Raw genomic sequence first — 22,918 nt, 5'->3', positions numbered from 1 at the left:
AATAGGTATCTCAACCTTAACATGCCCCAGACAGGATTCTTTTTTTTTCCCTTTAAGATTTATTTACTTAGGGGATGCCTGGGTGGCTCAGTCGGTTAAGTGTCTGCCTTTGGTCAGGTCATGATCTCGGGGTCCTGGGATTTAGCCCCACATCAGGCTCCCTGCTCAGTGAGGAATCTGCTTCTCCCTCTGCCCCTCCTCCTGCTTGTGCTCTTTCTCTCTCAAATAAATAAAATAAAATCTTTTTTTTTTTTTTTTTAATTTATTTGACAGAGAGAGCACAAGTAGGCAGAGTGGCAGGCAGAGGGAGAGGGAGAAGCAGACTTCCCCGCTGAGCAGGGAGCCCGATGCGGGACTCAATCCCAGGACCTTGGGATCACGACCCGAGCCGAAGGCAGACGCTCAACCAACTGAGCCACCCAGGCACCCTAAAATAAAATCTTAAAAAAAGGATTTCTTTTATTTATTTTAGAGAGAGACAGAGAGAGAGAGCATGGGAGCAGGCAAGGGGCAGAAGGAAAAGGAGAGAGAGAATCTCAAGCAGACTTCCCACTGAGCGTGGAGCCAAACGCGGGACTCGATCCCAGGACCCTGAGATCATGACCTGAGCTGAAATTGAGCTGGACTCCTAGTAGACTGCACCACCCAGGCGCCCCATCCTAAATAGAACTCTTGATCCACTTTTCTCAAACCTGGTCTTTGCCCATCTTAAAAATGGTCCCACCATTCAACTGGGTGCCCCAACCTAGGAGTCCTCCTTGATTCCTCTTGTTCTCTCACTTAAGAATCCTGTCTGTCAGAAGTCTCTAGGGGCTACATCCAAAACCCCTCCCGAATCTCTGACCCCTTGTCCCTGAATGCGCTGCTGCCCATCAGCCCGGGGGGGCCCCATCTCTCCCTGAGACAATGACCAGAGCCTCCTAATCGGCCTCCGCTTCCTCTCTGCACTGTCAATTGCTCCCGCCCCACACAAACACACTTTTTTGTCTACACGGCAGCCCAGTCTTTTTTTTTTTTTTAAACAACATTATTAGCTCATGGCAGCCCCCTCCTTAAAACTGCCCAGCAATTTCTCACGACACTGAGAATAAATTCCAGCTCCCATCAGCGGCCAATGAGGCCCATGTGATCCAGCCCCTGCTGACCTCTCTGACCCCGGCTCCTATCACATTCCCCCTCTTGCCCCCCTCCCCACACACCGGTCTGGTTGCCGCTCCGTGGTCCTGCAAAGCTCATGGCCACCCTGGGACCTGGGCTGGACTGTTCTGCTCCAGGCCCTGCAAGGTTGGCTCCTTCTTGTCTTCCGAGACATCTTCCTGACCCTCTCTCGAGCCCCTGACTCATCTGGTCCCCTCTCTCTCTCACTGCCCTGTTCGATTCCCTTCCCGTCTCTGGAATAATCTTGTTGATCAGCTTTTAACTTAGATCCTGTCTCCCCCACTCAAACTTCAGCCCTCAGACAGTGGAGGCCCTACCAATCTTGTCCAAGGGCCCAGCAGGTGCCTGGCTCATGATTGGCACTCTACCCTTACTCTGGAACTACACGAGCATGAACACAGGTGTTTTTCTCCAGAACGGCACTGCTCTCTGACAGTGTCCTGAGAACAAATCTCATCGGGAAAATGGCAGCCTGTTGTTTCATCCCCAGAACAGTGTCTACCTCGCTTTGGCTGCTGATTTGGGTTTGAGATATGGACTCTGAGACCCCAGAGGTGTCCACCTCTGCGTAATCCCCCCCTTAGCCTTCCTGCCGCTGGGTGAGTAAGCTCTAACTAAACTTCTAGTTCACCGAGTTCCAGCCACAGCGGTTTCCATCGCAATTTCGAATGAGAAGCATCAAGCCTGTGTTACACCACAGGAACCCGGCTTCAATCATCCAATTGCAGGATGGCAGGCTACTATTTGCCGACTGTCAGAAAAGTCGATTCTCAGAGCTCTCTTTTACATGTTTATATGGATGTGTTCTCTGTTTAGCGGAGGCACAGAGCGGGTGCGTGCTGTGAATTAATCAGGAAATAGCTATTCGAGAAGGACAGCGCGGGCAGCATCAATGACTCGTTCTGCACAATTTCCACCACGGAAACATCTGGCGAGACAGAAACACTCATTTCAAGAGGTGATAGGGGTGCTGGGGAGGGCTTCCGGTCCAGCGCAGTCACGAGGTGGGCACCCTGGCTCTCCTAATGAGATGTCTGGCTCCCGATGTGTTTTTGTCTACATTCCACGGACAGCCTGGGGCACCGCCTGACCTCTAGCCGTCTGCCGCCCAGCTCCCTCCAAGAAGTCTGGTGGAGAAGGGACAGAAGGAGGGACGCAGGGGGCCAGGCAGGTGGGAGACAGATGTGCAAGGGTGGAACCTCAGGGTGTGGTGGGGGGCGTGGGGAGCTGAGAGGCTCGGGTCCTGCCTGATGGTGCTTAAATCTGAAAAGTTTACAACACTCTGAAGGCCAAACAGGCCATATCTGTAGGCAGATTTGGCCCAAGGATCACCGGAGGGGGCTCCCTGGTTGGGAAACAAATAGTAGTCACTTCACCGGGAATTCCAAGTATGAAAAAAATAAAAGGCCGCATCATGTCACCCAGCCTTGCAGCAACTCCACAAGGGCCCATCTTGCAGACGAAAACACTGAGGCTCAGCCTTCCCCGAGGCTGTGCAGCTGGTGTGCAGGGAGCCACTCTGACTGGCATCTCCCTTTGGGTCAAGCTAGACCCCGAGAAGGTCTGGCCACGGGCAGAATCACCTGCCCTGCGCGGACCTCTGACCCCATTTCTAGTTTTCACTAAGTCCCCGTGGACCGACTTTCTCCTTTCCCCATCCTGGCTCCCTCCTCAGCCCTGGAGGCGATCGCTGTGGGCCCTGGGTGGGGAGCGTGAACACGTGTCCTTCCAGACTCCTCCCCCGTATTTACGGATGTAGGGATGTCCCCATCACCACACCTCAGAGGCGAGGTTAGAAACCACGTGAGATGCACATGTGCAGTGTGGAGGAAGCCAGCTCAAGGATTTTGCAGGTCTAGATTCCTTGGTGTCCCTTCAGTAAACCTCTGCATGTGGTGTGTCTTTGGGTGTGGATACAGGGAGACGATTCTCTCACTTCTAAGGAACCAGCCTGCTTCCTCCTTTCCAATAAGCAGGTCTTTAGTCCTGCCTGAAGTTTCCCCCTCTGGCCTGGCTTCCAAGGAGTCCAGGGTGAAACTCCTCCTACCCTCTTAACCTTCAGAGACACTCTTCTGTCATGGGTTTTCAAAAGGACCCTTTGGAACCCTTTGGTTGGTTTGGGGTGAAGGGGAGCATCTTTCCTTGTTCACACCCCGACTTTATTGTCCTTCTTTACAGTTGACAAGAACCCACCATGCTGAGACCGTCATGCATTTTTAATACGACAATGTTAATATTATTTCAATCTACGTAATTGAATCGACTTTGCAAGGCCACTTTCCTCCTTGGCCCTGGGGCCGCATGACATCTCTTCCAACGAGCGAACACACCACTCAGCAAAGATGGATGGTGGTGCAATTCCGTTATGACAACAAGCCAAGCAGAGGTGTGGGCATTTGCATTCACCAAGCGCTCTCCCCAGAGACAAACACCTGCCTTAAGCACAGCCAACAACCCCCAGAGAACAGCATCTGGAGGAGGCACTGGCTAGGCCTAAATGCTGAGTGCTGGGCAGAGTCCCTGAAAGCAGACCCTTTCTTGGGTACCCAACTGGAGTTGGCCTAGCTGTGCAATGGTGGACCCCATTCATCCTAGAATCACTCTTGCTGTCCCTAGGCCAGGACTCCCCTAGATCTGGGCTGAGGCCCCAGAATGCACTTCTTACAATTCTGTTCAATCGAATACATAACACACGGTGGGGCCTTTCGGGGTCCTGGTCTATGTGGGATGCGAAAGAAGAAAGCAAGTTTCATCTTAAGGAGGGCATGACAGTCTGCATATTAAGGGGTCACAAACTCAGATGCTTGTAGGGCCACAGTGGTGGGAGGGGGGGTGTGGGGCCTGAGGTGAGCAGGAGAACACATGCTCCCCAGTCCAGAGGGTGCCTGGGGCCACTCAGCTCCGGCTGATGGATGCCACACACAGAATGTTGCCAGTTCATCAAAAGCCAAGTTTCAAATGTTGTCAAGTGATTCCCAAGCTGGACAACACTGTGAGGGCCAAGTGGGGTACACCCGCGGGATGGCTTTGACCAGGGGGTACCCCGTTTGAGGTATCGGAGGCTCAGGAAACTGAGGAACACCTAGGGAAGTATGGGACTTGGTGCCTGGAAAGGCATGGCTGGAGACCACGCGAAGGGGCCTGGGGCAGGCTAGGGCTGTGCAGGAGGCTCGTGTGCGAAGAGAGAAGGACCTCAATGTCCCCGAAGGCCGGGTTTGTAATAAGCCGGGCTAGGCATTCTGAGTTCTGGGAACAGCAGGAGCAAAGGCATAGCGAAGAGAACAGTTTTATGGGGAGCAGGGGGAGATAAAAGTTGCACAGGGGGGCACCTGGGTGGCTCAGTCAGTTAAGCGGCTGCCTTCAGCTTGGATCCTGATCCCAGGGTCCTGGGATCGAGTCCCGCATCGGGCTCCCTGCTCAGGAGAGAGCCTGCTTCTCTCTCTCCCTTTGCCTGCCTCTCTGCCTACTTGTGCTCTCTCGATCTCTCTGTCAAATAAATAAATAAAATCTTTAATAAAAAAAACCTTACACAGGGATGGAAGAGCTAGGGGGGCAGTTTGGGGGTCTGGGAGTGGCCCCCCCCACATGCATGCACATACACGCGGGCTCTAGGTGAGCATCACACATGGGAGAGGTGATGTGGTGTAACAATGTGTCACTGTGTCAGGGAGACCAGTGGGAGTGGTGGGGACTGCGGTGCCATGACTCAGCTCCCCTGAAGTTCCCAGCTGTGGATGTGGCCTGGTGTCGCCAGATCTTCATTTCTCAGTAAAAGTAAAAAATTCATGGGGCACCTGGGTGGCTCAGTCAGTTAAGCGACTGCCTTCGGCTCAGGTCATGATCTCAGGGTCCTGGGATCGAGCCCCGCATCGGGCTCCCTGCTTGGCGGGAAGCCTGCTTCTCCCTCTCCCACTCCCCCTGCTTGTGTTCCCTCTCTCGCTGTCTCTCTCTCTGTCAAACAAATAAATAAAATCTTTAAAAAAAAAAAAGTAAAAAATTCATATTTTTACATAAAACCTCCCAATTTTTAAAAGCTGGCAATTCAAAGAATCTTGCAAACGCCACGTGAACCGGCTGAAATGTGTCTACGAGCCACCTTTGGTTGGCAGGGGCATAGCCCCTGTCATGGCCTTCTTGCCAGATGTACTGTGCCACTCCCCAGAGGCCCTCTGTAGCTGCCAGGCCCCCGGCTCGTCCCCTGGCTTGTCTCTCATCACTGCACTAGCCCCATTGAATTGTGGTTTGCTTTTGATCCCCCTGGACCCCCCTGACTGGGTGCGAACTGGCAGGGGCAGACAGCATGTCTGATTTTTGGCCCCAGCACAACAGCTGAGTGTGGGGGATCGATAAGCCTCTGCTGATGAGACAGGGGGCTGAGCAGATGCATGAGGGGAGCGGGGAGAATGGGATGCATTCCACTTGGGGGTCGGTGGGCAGGAGGCGGCGGGGCTGGGTAGTGGGGAAGGAGCAGCTGGGTCTGGAAGGAGACAGGTTTTGGCAAGGGAAATAGCAGGACTTCGGGATGACTGGCAGTGAGGGGCAGGGGGAAGAGAGGAGGACGCAGAGGTGGGAGTGAGACGCTGCTGCAGGCAGCAAAAGGGAACGGAGGACCAGATCGGCTGGGGCAGACCCGCCTGGGCTTGGATGGGCAGGGTTGGAGTGTCAGTGCCTTGCTGGGCAGAAATGCCAAAGACAAGTGTCTGGGGGCCAGGATGGAAGCTTGGTTTAGAAGTTAAGCTTGGGGCAAGGTTTAGATCTGGGAGCCGATGAATTAGTTCAACAGCATGTGACTTCTCCGTTCTTCGAGAAAAAGAAAAAAGACCTAGTTTAGATATCATTTCCTATGTTCCCTTCTCATGGAGACAGCACCTCAATTTTCTACGGGGCATCCATCCTTCCCCCAACCTCCCTTCAGAGGGATAATGTAAGCCCACCCCAGGTTGCCTGGCCGCTGGGTCCTAGACCTGGGGCTTTCATGAGGACAATCTCTTTCTGCAAGGGCTGCTGAAATCAGGAGTCTGACGTCATTAGGTGCCACCCATTGGAACCTGAGGATGAAGCTAACACAGAGGAAAGCAGAGATGCATGAAAGAGCGAGGCAGATTCTGGATGACATCACGTGAACTCCTGGATCCTGCCATGCCTGAAGCCAGCCACCCCATACTCTCCTGTTACATGAGCCGACAAACTCCCTTTTGTGCTTAAGTCAGTTTTAATTAGGTTTTGTGTCCTTTGCTACTTAAATCAATAGGTTCAGTTACTGAATCACTGCTGGCTGAGGTGGGCAGGAGGCAGGAGAGGGGGAGCTCTACCCCCGAGGGGGTCTGGGATTTATCTAGACCGGCACCTGCATGTGGGTGAGCAGCTCTCCCTCACTCAGATGTCTGTCCAGCCCAGCTACTGCTCGTCCTGCTCTAGTCTGCGCAATACAGCACGCAGGCCTCAGCTTCTGTCCTGGTTCTGTATTTGTGCTCTCATTCCTGCTGGGAGCAGTCTGGCCCTGAATCCCAACCTGCCCCTTGGATCCTGAACACCTTGTTGGGCCCCCTCACCAAAGGCTGAATTCTCTGCTTGCATCTCCTTCCCTTGCTGGCTGGGGGCCTGCTTCAAACCCGGGACTCCTGGGGCTCTGAAGGTTACCAAGCCCCTAACCTCCTGAATGTGGACTCTGCTCACAGATGTCAGCACCCTCTGGTGATTGACAGGGACCTAGACCAAGCCTGAGGTCAACACCTCAGAAAGCCTCTCATGCACCTGGGTCGGTCCCCTTCCCACCAGCCACCCTGCTAAGATGCCATCGTGCTCCCCAGGCCCGAGGCTGCCCAGACCCTGCCACGGGGCACCGTCACCAGGCCACACTGACTCAGCCGACCAAATTAAGGTTGCCCCTTTGACTTCGAAGCCATTGCCATGTTTGGGCTTGGTTTATATCCTGATCCAAACAAACCAACTATAAGAAAACAATTTTGAGATGATTAGGGATATTTGAGTATGGACTGGATATCTGATGATTATTAGCGCATAATTATTACGGTCAGGTAGGATAGTGGCATTGGGGTTATATAAAAAACAACTCCTGGAGTGGGGGATGGGGTGGGAGGGATGGGGTGACTGGGTGATAGACACTGGGGAGGGTATGTGCTCTGGTAAGTGCTGTGAATTGTGCAAGACTGTTGAATCTCAGATCTGTACCTCTGAAACAAATAATGCAATATATGTTAAGAAAAAAAAAAAAAGAAGAAGACGGTAGCAGGAGGGGAAGAATGAAGGGGGGGAAATCGGAGGGGTAGACGAACCATGAGAGACGATGGACTCTGAAAAACAAACTGAGGGTTCTAGAGGGGAGGGGGGTGGGAGGATGGGTTAGCCTGGTGGTGGGTATTGAGGAGGGCACATTCTGCATGGAGCACTGGGTGTTATGCACAAACAATGAATCATGGAACACTACATCTAAAACTAATGATGTAATGTACGGGGATTAACATAAGAATAAAAAAATAAAATAATTTAAAAAAATAAATAAAAATAAAAAACAAAACAACAAAAAAAACCAACTCCTTATCTGTTAGAGATGCGCACTGAAGAATTTATGAGTGAAATGGCAGAAGAGCTACAATCATAGGTAGTAGGGGGTAGAAGAAACCAGAACGGCAGGATGGCAATTACCGTGGAACTGGGCGAGGGGTACGTGCAGTGTTACTGAACTCAGCGCTTTCCTTTTGCGTTTCTTTGAAAATTCTCCCTCCTCCCCCAAACAGAGGCCTTGGGGAAATGCAAACATTGTCCTGGGACAATGTCCTGGGATGAAGTGAGTCTCCCTGTGGTACAACCCCTAAGCACCAGGACCCCCATCCAAGCTACCATGACCCTTAGCTAGAAGCCTCCTTTGGGGGCTCTCCGTTCCCTCTAACCCATTCTCCAACAGCAGCCAGAGTGATCTTTTCTATTCCTCAGTCAGATTATATCACCCCCTGCTAAAAACCCTCCAATAATGACGCTAACAGCGGACACGTGTATAGAGCTCACGGAGGCCAGGAATCATTCTGAGCAATAATTACCCCATTTAATGGATGAAGAAACTGAGGCACAGAGATGTGGAGTAACATGCCCAAGGCCACACAGCTAGGAAGAGGAGGAGCCAGGATTTGCCCCAGGGGGGCTGGCTCCAATGCCTTTGCTCTGACCATTCCTCTATTCTGCCTCTCCAGGAGTAAGATCTGAACCAGGGAGATCCCCGTGACCTGGTTCCCACCTATCTCTGGGACCCCCCTTCACACTCTCCTTTGTTCACCATTGCCAGCCAAGGTCCTAAACTACTATCCTAGAACTGCTAAGCATGTTCCTGCCTTGTGGCCTTTGCTCTGGCTCTGGCCCCCTGATCTCACCACTCAAAGCAGCCCTGCCTCCTCCCCGCGCCCCACCCCGGCCGGCTCCCAGACCTCTCTCCCATTGTCTTACTGTATCTTTAGCACTACCTGAAATTAACATTATTCGTTTGTGTCCTTGTTTATTTCCCTTCCCTGCGAGAAGGGACAGGGCTGTGTGGACAGGGCCTCATCTATTTGCTCACAGTCATCAACCCCACGTGGCTACTGAAGTTAACATTAAATGAAATGTGAGATGCAGTTTCTCATAAGAAGTGCTAGCAAGAATGTAGAGAAAAGGGAACTGTGGGTGCATTGGCAGGGCTATAAAGTGGACAGCCACTCTGGAAAACAGTATGGAGGTTCCGCAAATAATGAAAGAGAGAACCACCGTGTGATCCAGCAATTCTGCATCTGGGGATCTGTCCTTATGAAACGAAATCACTATCTCCAAAAAGTATCTGCACCCCCGTGTTCACTGCAGCATTATATTTACAACAGCCAAGACATGGAAACAACCCAAGTGTCCACCGACAGATGAACGTATAAAGAAGATGTGGTGTATACACACAATGGACTATTACTCAGCCATCAAAAAGGAGATCTTGCCATTTGCAAAGACATGGATGGACCTTGACTGCCTTATGCGAAGTGAAATAAGTCAGACAGGGAAAGACAAATATTGTACGATCCCACTTACATGTGCAACTTAAAAAAACCTGAACTCACAGATCCAGAGAACAGACTATGGGTTGCGAGAGGCGGCAAGTGGGAGGTGGGTGCGATGGGGGGAGGTGGTCAAAAGGCGCAAACTTCCAGTTATAGGATAAGTGAGTCAGGGGGATATCCTCTATAATGTCATAACTGTAGTTAACAATACCGTGTTGTATATTGGAAAGCTCCTAAGAAAGGCGATCTTACAAGTTCTCATCGTAAGGAAAAAAATGTTCTGTAACTATGTGCGCTGATGGAGGTTAACTAAACTTATTATGGTGATGATTTTGCAATATATATATATATATATATATGTATCTCAAATCATTAGGTCGTGCACCTAAAACATCTAAGAATATAATCTTATATGTCAATTACAGATCAATGAGAAATAAACGGGTAAAATAAAATGCACTTTCTCCGTTGCACCAGCCACACTGCAAGTTCTCAACAGCCACCTGTAGCTCATGGCTACTGAACCAGAGGGGGCAGATACAGCACATCAGCTTCATCACAGAAAGTTCTATGGGACAGCGCTGGCTTAGACCACCACGGAATGTCACAGATATACGCCACTGGGAAAATCCAGCATTCACAGACTATTTAATGAGCAGCATTTCTGTATAGGAACGATACCCCTGGGCACCCGTCCTGCCTCCCCCACTGTTGTGACCCGGCTGGAGGTGGCATCTGCGTGGTTACATTGTGGATGAAGATGGTGATAATGTGCCTATTTTTACTGAAGGGCACCACCAGGTAGCAGATAACTCATAGGCTTGTTCTGAAGGAAAACATAGACCACAGGGAGCTGCCAAAAGCCCTCTTCTTGGACGGGTTACTAGATACTCTAGTAGGGAGACTACTGGCTCCTTCCTCCCCACAGATGTAGCTCTGCAGGGGAAGTGGTGCTGAGAAAAACCCACACCCCTCACATTCCCCTCCCAGCTGTGTCCCTTGCGAGTTACTCGCTGGGCAAGTCACACCATCCGAGGAGTCCCCCGAAAAATGTGACAGATGTATGATCGCAGCCTCCTCCTGAGCCCGAGGCAGACACCGCCGAACCATCACACACACTTCTCTTTATGAACCAGAAGGAAGGTTCCAGATCCTTCTCAAGACGGCACTCCAGGCAGCCATTTCCAAGCAGGGCTGGCAAAAAAGACACAGTCTCTCTGCCCCCAAGGAGCTCACTATTCTAAGCTCCAGCTTCTTCATCTACAAGGTGAGGACTGACGCCACCTTGCAGGACTCTTGGGGGTTAACTGAGATGATTTGTTCGTTGAGTTATTTGTTCATGCATCAAATGTGACCGAGCGCCTACTGTGTGCCTCACGCCTGCCTGGTGGACGCAGCCCTGGATAAACGGCAGCTGTGACGAGTATAGACATCTGCATGCTGCCTTCTGTTTGCCTCTGTGGACGGATTCTAGCCCATGTCCTCACTTCCCCTGAAGTCCCTCCCCCTGGGCCAGCCCACACTCACCGCATCGCCTAAGGAGGGGGAAAGGGAACCCAGCGAAGTTAGCCTCAGGACTTCACGGACATCATCGTATTTTCCAATAAAAGAGACTTCCCTTTTTCTAGCACCTTCTTTTCTTATGTTCTAAACAAGCCTTGGTTGGAATCGCTCCCCCCTCCCCCCATTTAACTTTTCTCCCTTGGATTCCCAGACACAAAACACTGTATTAACAAGCCGTGTCTACCAGGCCGAGCTATATTTCCTATAAACTCTCATTTTATCTCCTCTAAAACACACAGTAATAGCATTCTCTGGAGAATATTAAATCAAACCAACCTGCAGCTGCATTTGTTTGCGCTTTCTGCCCCCAGTAAATTCTGGCAACAGATGGGTGTGCGTTACATAAGCGGCACCCCCCCCCCCCGCCCCCGCAGGGACTGCAGTCCTCTGCACTCTGCTCCATGTGAGGAAATACCTCAGGACTCGGATCCCCGCCGCCCGAGGCTCCCCGAGGCACCCCTAACGACACCCTGATGTCCTGCTCCTCTTTTTTTATTCTTAGTACACAGGGAAGGCTGAGTGTAGGTTCAAGAAGAAAGGCGGGCCCGGCCATAAGGGATGAAGCTTATCTGCTCTGTAATCCAGCACATAAAATCCGCTTTTCTTGGCCTGAGACATATATTCAATGACAGGGCTGAGCTACAGGGCATGGGCTTGGGCAGCCAGCAGTTTCATTGCTCATTCCAGAAGCTGCCAATGACCACCTGCCAGGAAATGTCCAGCCGACTGGGGAATGAGAGAGCAGGGCCCTACCTGCAGGGAGTACCTACTGCTACACAGGGGTGGGGTCCTGCCGGGGCCTGGAGGACAGCCCGAAAGCACACAGCTGGACCCCTGGGGAGTTGCGAGGGTGGATGGGAGAGGGAGAATCTGCAGGAAGGGTATGGGATGGGGGGTATGGGAAGGAAGGAGGAGGAGCAGACTCCCCTGGACTGATCCCCTTTGACCTTGGGTACGAGCCTGCACAAATGTCGTAAACTCCGATTCTCCACGTCTCATCTGGATATCACAAAGCGTTAAGACAAACTGCTTGTGGGATCCCGGGCAGTGAACTCATTCCTTCATTTGGTAACCACGTATGTCTACTTTGAATGGGGCAGAGGCGGACACAACGTAGGCCCTGCTCCCAGGGGCCCACGGTGGTATGGGGGAGGCAGGTGTCCATCCCGGTACAGGGGTGATGGAACGTATTCATGAGGTCCAGAAGTGGCAGGAGGGTCAGGGGTCAGGGCCGGCTTCCTGGAGAAAGTGATGTTCGGTTTTCCGGGAATTTGCCACGGAGGCGAGCATCTGGAGCTGAGCCAGATGGGAGGGGCCAGGGCCTACAGGTGTAACTCCCAGGCAGAGTGGTGGACAACGGGCACTCCGGGGTGCGGCCGGAGCAGGGGGTGGGGGCTGATGGGAGGGAGACATAGGGCCTGGCACCTGGGGATTACGGGGCCCAGGTCACACTCAGGGGTTTGACCTGAATCTTCCAGGTCAAGGGGAGCCTTGGAGGGTTTGAAGCCGCAGAGAATCATGATCAGACCTCCCAGTGGCTGTTGGAGACAGACGGGAGGCCTGGGCCTAGGTACGGGGCGGGTGGGGGGGCAGTTCGGAGGCCACACTCTTGCGCACCTCTGCCTTTGCACGTGTGGGGCCCTCCTCCTGGGATACACTTTCTCCTTTTCTGCCTCGGCTCTGTGCCACTGTCTCTTTCCATTACAGCTCAAGTGTGAGCTCCTTCCAGCACCTTCCCTGAGCTCACCCAGCCTGATTCAGGCTTCCCTCCATACTCCGGGGGCTGCAGTCTGGACAGGCCAACTCCAGCCCAAAGATGAGTTTGTTTTGGACTGTGTGGTGGTTTCAAAAGAATTTAAATTCGCTGTCGACATTGACAAACCACAGAGGCTGCTATCAAATTCCAGATTCCCAGCTCCCCGGGAATGTTCAGAAGATCTAGCAGCACTGGCTAGCTTTCGTACATAGCAACCATTAGCTGAGGCTGAGAAGTGGCCTTCCCTTTACCTGAAGCATGTGCTTACCCGTTTGCCACACTCCCCACTGTGCCCTACTGTCTCTCTTGACAATACTGAAGCTGAGGACCAGTTCCCCTTGCTCATCTCCCTTGTATTATCGCTTCCTGAGAACAAATTGGAGAAGAAAGTAGAACAATTCTTGTCCCCACGTCTATCATAAGAGGGGAAACAAGGTAGGCTGAGGGGGTCCTGTCCTTCCTTACCCACTGAGTTCCCTGCTGAGTTCCTGGAGCTTCTATTTGAAACTCCTGGTACACTGCAGTCACCTCTACGAAGGCCTTCAGCACACTGCATCATATTTTTATTTACTTGTCTGCCGGCTTCTGGACAAGGAATACCTCCAGGACGGGGTCTGTGTCTTTCATATCAGTGTCCTCCAAACTGATCAGGAAGATGCACTCAACAAGAAATGTTGAATGAAGGAGTAAGTGCAAATGAGAACACGAGAAAACAGTCCAGAGAAGAGAGAGGGGTTAAGTGCTTCCAAGTAGGGGGCGGTGGGGGGAGCGGGTAGAAAGGAGGGCAGGGATTCTGAAACCGGGCGAACAGAAGAGCACAGAGGTTAAGAGCCTGGCTCTTCAGAGTGGAGTCCCCACACCAGGAACATTGGCACACGTCGGTGCAGAATCTCAGGCCCTGCCCTCCACCCGCTGAATTAGAACCCACGTTTTAGCAAGCAGTCGCAAAGTGAATGGGCCAAGAGTCTGACTGCGTGGGTTCACATTCTCATGGCGACGCTTACCGGCTGTGTGACTCCGGGCATGTTACATAACCTCTCTGTGTGTCTGTTTCCTTATCTATCAAAACTGAGCCCCAGTTCCTATCTGTCCAGTTCCTCCAAAGGGTGGCCTGATTTTACTTCCCAAACCTTCAAGCTGAGGCTCTGCTCCCTGTGGCTCCAACCACGCAGCATGAAATGCCCCGCCAGGCACTGGCTACCCCCAGCAGGAAGGGCAGCGGGGCCTCCGCATACCCATCTTGCAACTTCAGCAACCAGATGATTGGACGGCGCTAAGTGCTTCCATCAGTCAAACACCCGGCGAGGAGTCGGGGCCTTTACTTACGCCATCAGCCGTCCAGTAATTCCAAACCTTGATCTTGGCTAGACCAAAGTCCTGCAGCCGTCTGGTGTTGCGGATAACAAAAAAGAGCTGGAGCGGCGGGTGGAAGGGGCACATCCACAAGGAGGGGTCTTTCTTGCTCTGAAACACCAGCAAGAGAGGGGAGTCATTAGTCTGTTCTCTGCCTCTCCCCAAAGTAAACGGGCGGAGGGCAGGAGGCCAGGCCTCCCTTCTCTATGTAATCCAGGGTGGGCTTTTAGACCCCACCGGTCCCGACTGCACTTTGTGGCAGGTAGTGACTCGTCCCTGGCATGAAGCTGCCCCGTGGGCCTCTCTGCTCTGCCATTCGGGCTGAATTTAAAATGCAGCAGGCTTTTATTTTAATCAGTTTAATCAGCTTTGGGGAGAGCGCTGGGGGTGGGGAGAGATGAGAGAGGAGGATGGGCAAAGAGCAGTCACTTGTGTTATTTAATTAACCGGGCAAGCAGAGTCTGGTTTTCTTTTGTAAAACCCTGTGGAATCTTAAAAATGTAAAAATACAAAAAGAAAAAAAAAAATTAAGAAAAGAAAGAAAGAAACCAGTGCAGGCACTGGGACAGGGTTGTGGCACAGAGCCCCAGGAATTGCTCTGCTCCCTGGCAGAGTTTCCAAGCCTCAGGACCCCTGAGTGTGGTTCCCGCCCACCGGCCAGGCCACTCTCAAGGCCAAAGGGCCAGAGGAGCAGGGAAGCCCCCCTGTCGCATCCGCTTGCACCGATAAAATTCCACGTCATGGGTGCTTTAGATGCAGGTGGAAAATGCCAAATCCAGGAACTTTTCTCAGCACCAGCTGCCTCCAGTCCCGACGAAACTCACGGCTGCTGCTGAACATCTCACCCCAGGCTCGGCCTCAGGGCCTTTGCACAGGCTGTGCCTCTCCTTGCAATCTGCTTCCAGCCTCTCCCACTCGGGGAAGTTGAGCACAAATGTGCTGTCACCCCCACTGTCACCCCTTCCCTGACACCATCGCTCTGTTCTCCAGGTACCCACGGGTCCTTGCAGGGCCCGAGGCTAGCATTTACTCAGCGTCCCACAACTACCTGTTTTCCAGTCCAGGTCACCCCTCCACATGTTTGGCTGTGCGCTCCTGAAGGGAAGTGGCTGTGTCTAACTCATTCCAGAACGCTGAGCATTCAGCACAGTTCCTTGGCACAGAATCTTTGTTGAATGAATAAACGACGGAATGAATGAATGATTGATATTTACCTCCTAATGGCTGTCCCTTCATGGAAACTTTAGAGAAGAGGCTGCAAACTGATCTGGCCTGCAGGGCGATTTTGTTTGGCTCGTGAAGTATTAAAAACACATTGTTGGCCACATTTAATGATGGGGAGATTTCCCCTCCCCTTCCAGAGCTAGAGTTCTGCCCCTCCATGGCCGGCGTTGGGGGATCTCTGGCGCCCCAGTCCCCACCGCTTCCTAATGTTTTACACCCCTTTCTCTTCCCAGGATATGACTCTCTGTCTGGCCCCTGCAGGCGTCTGAGTCTCAGGTCCCTGCTTAGAGGCTGAGATGGAACCACCGCATCTCTGACGCTGGCTAGAGTTGTCCCTTTTACCTAAAGGGAGCATCGCTGTGTATTTGAGAAGGTCTCAACAGACTCCTGTCACCAGGACCATGCCGGCTACTTGATAGAGCCAGGGAAGGAGGAGATTGGCTGGCTTGGAGGTTTTGCCGGCCCCTTGGAGATGGGAGGCCCAGGCTCCAGCTGCGGAAGAGAACAAAGGGGGGCTTGTCCCAACGACAATGGTGCCTTTCAGGAGGGAGGCGGTAGTTTTTGTTAAGGGAGAGAGAGGAGTTCAAGGGGTTCTGACTTATTCTGGCCGAGTTTCTCGAGCTCTGCAAGAACTTTCAGTGCTCCAGGCAGCTGCAAGGGGTCAAGATACCACAGCTCAAAATCCACCGGGTGCCCCTCATTCCTTCCCCAAGTCGGGGCCTAAATTGGGTCAGTGTGGCTGCTTGACAAAGGAAGAGTCTGAAGGCTGACCCCTAGTTGCGGGCAAGGGGACCGTAATTGATTTCCCATCACATTTCTGTCAGCGGGAGGGATAACAGGAGGACTAAGTGGGAATCATGGTGTTCAAAGTCAAAGAACATTAACCTGCGGGTAACTCAGGGCCTCATTAGCAGACGGAGTCTCTAAGAAAAAGGCTGCTGGGAAGCCGCTGCGGGCTGACCAAGGCGCGCTGGGCAAGCCGCAGGTGCCAGGCCAGCAGGCCAAGCGTCCGCTGAGCCTGCCCATCTCTACGATCGCAGAAATGGCAGAACGAGGAGCAGGGCACCTCCTCTCAAAGCCCTGGTGGGGACTAGCGCTGTAACCCATGTCCCGGAAGGAAGAGTGCAGCTCAGCAAGGGGGAAAGTGGTGCGGCTTGCCTAAGCGGTGGAGTCAGGATTCACACCCGTTAGAATTCATTAATTCATTCTGTCTTAGTGTGGATTCCCCCGGAAGCAGACCCCGCGGCAAGGATGTGAGCATCGGGAGGTTATTTAGACATCAAAGGAAACACCAGCTGGAAGGTGGGGAGGCCAAGGGAGGAAAGGCATTCCACAGACAGTGTGTTACCAAGCTAGCCCCTCCTGTGGCATCTGGAGCTCGTTGCCACCGGGGAGTGTGGGGGCCAGAGCAGAACATGCCTCAGAGCAATGCCGCCCTTGGGACGAGGGAGCTGGGGTATTCACACCCCAATTCCCACCAGAGTAGGTTGAGGGCGGCTCCTAGGGGCTCAATTCCCCACCAGTTTGGGCCTACTTCAGGGGGGGCCAAGTGGGCCCCGGAGGCCAGAAAGACAATCCGAAATCAGAGAAACCCTGTGCCAGCACGCACAGATCCAGGAAGGACCAGGGGCTGGGGAGGCATCATCTGCATCTGTTACCCACCTGCCCAATATAAATACCCTCCTGTGAGGCAGGCACTGAGCCCCACACAGGGGTGGGTGGCGGAGCCTGGCCCACCAGGTCCCAGCTCTACACGAGCTGGGGAAGCAAACAAGGAAAATTGCCAAGGAAAGAACCCATCAGGCAGGGATAAGTTGGACAAATAAAATAAGAGAGAAATTATTAATGGCCAATGGAAGGGCATTTTCCAAACGATGGTCAGAGGAGGCCTCTTGTAAGAGGCCTCTCACTCCTAACAAAGGTGCTTTCCTCTTCCAGAATTAGCCTGACACAGACCCACTCCCTCGGGCAGATGCTGGATCGCCCTCAGAAGTAGCCCCAATTTAATAAATTACCATAATCAAAAGCAACAAGCTATTGAGACACACAACAATTTGGATGGATGTCAAGGGCATTATACCGAGTGGAAAAAGCCAGTCTCAAAAAGGTTACATGCAGTATGATTCCATTTATATAGCATTCCTCAAGTGACAAAAAATACAGAGAACAGATCAGCAGTTGCCAATGTTAGGGACGGGTGTAGGGAGGTGTGGCTATAAAGGGCTGCGTGAGGGAATCCCTTTGTGGTGATGGACCCATTGCTGTGTATCTTGATGTGGTCGTAGTTAAGTTACATGAATCTACATGTGATAATATTGCATAGAACTCACACATGCACACAAATGCGTGTACGAAGGTCTGCACCTTATACTAACGTCAATTTCCTGGTTTTGATAATGTACTACGGTTACATAGGATGTCAGCGATGCGGGAAGCCGGTAAGGACACATGGGACCTCCCTCTCTATTTTTTAAAAAATTGAGATATAATTCACATATATCAAATCACCACTTTAAAGTGTGCAATTCAGTGTTTTTGTGTATTCCAAGGCTGTGCAATCATCACTACTATCTTTTTCCGGCATTTTTTTTTTTTTTTTACCACCCTAAAAAGGAAGCCCATGTCTTTCTTTCTTTCTTTCTTTTTTTTTTTAAAGATTTTATTTATTTATTTGAGAGAGAGAGTGAAAGAAAGAGCACAAGATGGGGGAGCGGGAGAGGGAGAAGCAGACTCCCTGCTGAGCAGGGAGCCCGATGTGGGACTCGATCCTGGGATTCCAGGATCATGACCTGAGCCGAAGGCAGTCGCTTAACCAATTGAGCCACCCAGGCGCCCAGCCCATGTCTTTCAGCAGTCATTCCCCATTCCTGCCTACCCCAGCCTCTGGCAACCACTGATCTACTTTCCGGCTCTATGAATGGACTGTTCTGGACACTGCATATGAATGGAATCATACAATATGTGGCCTTCTGTGTCTGGCTTCTTTCCCGTAGCATCCTGTCTTCAGGGTTCATCAATGATGTAGCAGGTATCAGTGCTTCGTTCCTCTTCAGAGCTGAGTAATATTCCACTGTGTGGCTATACCACATTTTCTTTATCTGCCCATCAGCCCATAGACATTTGGGTTGTTGCCACCTAGCGGCTATTATGAATGGTACTGCAATGAACATCTGTGCGTAAGTTTTTGTGGGAACACGTTTTCAATTCCCTTGGGTCTGTACCCAGGAGTGGAATTGCTGGGTCATGCGGTAACTCTACCCTTAACTTTTGGAGAAGCAGCCAAACTATGTTCCACAATGGCCGCACCACTTTACTTTTCTGTTCCCACCAGGAAGGTGTGCTTTTTCCATGATTGCCAATATTGTTATTTTCTCTTTTCTTTTCTTTTTTTAAAGATTTTATTTATTTATTTATTTGAGAGAGAGAGTGAGAGAGAGAAAGAACACAAGAGGGGGGAGCGGGAGAGGGAGAAGCAGACTCCCCGCCGAGCAGGGAGCCCGATGCAGGACTCGACTCCGGGACTCCAGGATCATGACCTGAGCCGAAGGCAGTCGCCCAACCAACTGAGCCACCCAGGCGCCCTCTCTTTTCTTTTCACAAATGATAACATCTTAGTGGGTGTGAAATCATATCTCCTTGTGGTTTTGATTTGCATTTCCCTGATGACTAATGATGTTAAGCATCTTTCCATGTGTTTCTTGGTCATGTATGTGTTTCTTTGGAGGAAAGTCTATGCAGAGTACCTTGGCCATATTCTCATTAGGTTGTTGGTCATTTTGTTGTTGAGCTTAAGAGTTCTCTTCTTTTTGTATTCTGGATGATAGACCCTTATCAGATATATGATTTGCAAATATTTTCTCCCATTGTATAAGCTGTCTTTTCACTGTCTTGATGAATGTCCTTTGATGCAAAAGTGTTCTAAATTTTGATGAAGTCTGATTTATCTATTTTTTCTTATGTTGCTTGTGCTTTGGATGTCATATCTAAGGCCTCATTGAAAAGCTCAAGGCTACAAAGATTTATATCTATGTTTCTTTTAAGAGTTTTACAGCCTTAAAACTTGAAAAGTTTTAAGGTCTTTGATCCATTGAGCTAGTTTTTGTAGATGATGTTAGGGTATGAATCCAACTTCATTCTTTTACATGCAGAAATCCAGTTGTCCCAGTACCATTTGCTAAAGAAATGACTTTTTTCTCCATCCAGTAGTATTGGCATCCTTGTTGAAAATCAAATGACTGTGGATGTAAGGGTCTATTTCTCTATCAATTCTATTCCATTGATCTCTCTGTCTATCCCTATGCCAGTACCACACAGTCTTGATTACTGAAGCTTGGTAGTTAAGTTTTGAAACTGAAGTGTGAGTCTTTCAATTTTGTTCTTTTCCAACACTGTTTTAGCTATTCTGGGTCCCTTAAACTCCCATATATATTTTAAGATCAGCTTTTCAATGTCCACAAAACAGGCAGCTGGAATCTTGATAGGATTGCATTGAATCTGTAGATAGTTTGGGGAGCAACACCACGTCAACAGTAATAAGTCTTCTAATCCATGAACATGGAATGTCTTTTCATTCATTTGGGTCTTCGTCAATTCCCACCAACAGTATTTTGTACTTTTCAACGTATAAGTCTTTCACTTATTTGGTGAAATTTATTCTTAAGTATCTTACCTTTTTTTTTTTTTTTAATTTAAATTGGTACAGCCACTCTGGAAAATAGTATGGAGGTTTCTCAAGAAGTTAAAAATAGAGGTACCTTAAGTATCTTATTCTTTTTGATGCTATTTTAAACAGATTTTTTCCCTTAATTTTCTTTTCAGATTGTTCATTGCTAGGGTATAGAAATACAACTGATTTTTTTTTTTTTTTGTATATTGGTCTTTTATCCTGTAAACTTGCTGATCTTGATTTTAGCTTTATTAGTAATTTTTGTGGATTCTTTAGAGTTTTCTATATATAAGATCATATCACCCACAAATACAGTTTTACTTCTTCCTTTCCAACCTCTTATTTCATTTTCTTGCCTAACTATCCTGGGAAGAATCTCCTGTACAAGGTTGGACAGAAGTGGTGAAAGCAGTCATCCTTGTCTTGATCCTGATCTTAGGGTGAAAGCTTTCAGTCTTTTACCAGCATGATGCTAGCTCTGGGTTTTCACGGATGCCCTTTATCAGGTTGAGAATGTATCCTTCTATTCTTGGTTTGTTTATGGTTTTCCATCACAAAATGGTGTTGAATTCTGTCAAATGCTTTTTCTGTATCAAGAGTCACGTGGTTATTTTTCCCTCTATTCTATTAACATGGTGTGTTATATTGACGGATTCTTGTATATTGAACAACAAACCACACATTCCTGGGATCAACTCCACTAGGTTTCAATGTATACATCTTTCTATGAACTGGTGGATTTGGTTTGCTAATGTTTTGTCAAGGATTTTTATGTCTAATTCATAAGGGATGATGTTGGTCTATAGTTTCCTTTTCTTGTGATATCTTTGTCTGGTTTTTGTTGTCAGGGTAATACTGGCCTCATAGAATTTGGAAGTGTTCCCTCCCCTTCTATATTTTAGAAGAGTTTGTGAAGGATTGGTGTTAATTCTTTAAATATTTGGTATGATTCACCAGTGAAGCCATCTGGTCTTCGGTTTTTCTTTGTGGGAAGTTGTTTTGTTTTTTTTTTTTTTTTTTAATTAATCCAATCTCTTTACTTTGTATAGGTCTAGCCAGATGTTCTATTTACTCTCGAGTCAGTTTTGGTGATTTGTGTCTTTCTAGGACATTGTCCATTTCATCTCGGATATCTTCATTTGTTGGCATAAAATTATTCAGAATATTCCCTTGTAATCATTTTTCCCCTGTCAGGTTGATAGTCCCCTCTTTCATTCCTGATTTCAGTAACTTGAATCCTTTCTTCTTTTTCCTTGTCAAAACCTAGTTAACAAACCTAACTTTGTCGATCCTTTCAAAAAACCAACTTTTGGCTTCACTGATTTCCCTCTATCATTTTTCTCTTCTCTGCACAATTTTTTTTTTATAATTTCCTATGATTCTATGATGACCTCCAAATAAAAAGTACAAAAAATATACTGTACATTTACATGCTGGGTCTATAGGATGGCCAGGACAGACAAGAACGTGTAGCTTAATGGAGGGGAGACAGATAATGATCAAGCAACAAGATCATTTCTTAATGTGAGAAGTGTCCTGAAGAAAATGACATTTTCTGGGGTGGCATGAGACAGGACTCCTCCACACTGTAGTCAGGGAAGGGCTTGCTGAGGAAGTGGTATTTGGGCCGAAATCTGAGGAGAAGGCAGACAGCTACATGAAACTCTGGAGGACAGATGTTCTGGGCAGAGCCCAGAGGTGAGATGAGCTTGGAGTGTCCGAGCAGCAGAAGGAAGCCCCATGGCTGCTGGAGCCTGGTGCGTGAGGCAGGGGGTGTGAGAGGCAGGCAGAGAGGGAGTTGGAGGCCCATTCACAGCTTCCCAGGCCATAGGGGGCATGTGATTTTATTTCTAAGTGTATTGGGAAGTCATGGCCAGGGTTTTAAGCAGGGGAGGGGTGCAGGCTGACATTTGTAAAAGATCACTTTGGATCCAGAATAGGAAATGGAGCGGAAGGGGCTGGAAGAGAAGATAATGAGACAGGAGGCCATTAAGGGAACGGCGCACTGATCAGACCTGGGGGCCACCAGGGAAATGGAGAGAAGGGGCCAGACTCAGGCTCCATTTGGGAGGAAGAATCAGCAGGACTTGCTGGGGTCCTGGAAGGTGGCGGGAAGGGGTTGGGGAAGTCCAGAAAGACTCCTAGGAGATGGGCTTGACAGCAGAGCGGACCACAATGCCAGTGACTGGGCACAGGAGTATTGCAGGAGGGAGACATGTGGGTGGGGCCAGGGAATGAACACTTAGGATTTACATCTCTGAAGATGGAGGTGTCCAGTAGGCATCCGAGGAGAGATGTCGAGCAGGAAGTGGCAGGCATTCAAGTCAGGAGCTCAGAGAAGCAGGTGGGCCTTGGTGTATCCATTTGGAATCATCTTGAAGCCATGGGCCTGGGCAAGGCCAATAAGAGAGATGGTGTGGACGCAGATGGGAGGAGGGTTTGCACCGAGCACGGGGCACCCCCACATCTTCCAGCAGCCCCCGTTCTCTTCCGCTGAAGCGACTTCTCTTTCAAACCCAGACTCCACTTCCAGATACCTCCTGGTGAGATTGCAGCCGAGCTCCCTGACTCCACGGCCGTGTGGCTGGGGCAAGTCACCTGTCCTCCCTGAGACGTGGTTTCTCATTCAGCAGATGTGGAGAGGAACTCAAGGTTCCTGTGAGGATCACCTGAGGGATGTCTGCAGCCCTGGCCTGTGTGCTGTGGGTCTTAATCAACCCCAGTAAGACTGGGTGGTCCTGAGAGGCAGTTATGTGCTGGCGGTCCCAGGCCCGGTAAACAGGATGACCATCAGGGAGACCCCGTGCCAGGGCGGCAGGGGGAATCCAGCCCGCATGCGGCTGGGCCCAGAGATCCGTCAGCCCAGGGGGAGACGGCCACCTCTTGTCCCAACCTCGGGGCCCCAAATTTAAAACCCCGACCCCACGAGAACCACGGGCCCCATTCCTCCCTGCTGTCATGTGGCAAAGCTCACCAGCCTCTGCTGAACAGAGGAAAAGGAAAAATCATCCTGAGAATCGGCCCTGATCAAATTCAATGATGCTTTTTATTGCCCTCTGTTCTGTATACAGGCTCTGTTCTGTATACAGCGGGCTTCCAGAATGCCACTGCTCTGGACAAGGGTGGGGTGGGGTGGTGAGGGCCGCTCTAAGCCCCTGCAGCACA

General features: G+C 50.2%; 1 protein-coding gene across 1 annotated transcript in view; it reads right to left on the bottom strand.

Moving 5' to 3' along the window:
* KATNIP (katanin interacting protein) overlaps positions 1-22,918 on the bottom strand; it is a 180,817-nt gene that overhangs the window by 35,083 nt on the left and 122,816 nt on the right. Inside the window, exon 15 of the mRNA XM_044915093.1 lies at positions 13,837-13,974. Within this exon, the coding sequence (XP_044771028.1) occupies positions 13,837-13,974 (138 nt within the window). The remainder of the gene's footprint in view (positions 1-13,836; positions 13,975-22,918) is intronic.

This window comes from Neomonachus schauinslandi, chromosome 5 (genome assembly GCF_002201575.2).
Source record: "Neomonachus schauinslandi chromosome 5, ASM220157v2, whole genome shotgun sequence".
NCBI classification, from domain to species: Eukaryota; Metazoa; Chordata; class Mammalia; order Carnivora; family Phocidae; genus Neomonachus; species Neomonachus schauinslandi.
This window is presented reverse-complemented; position numbering and strand designations above follow the sequence as displayed.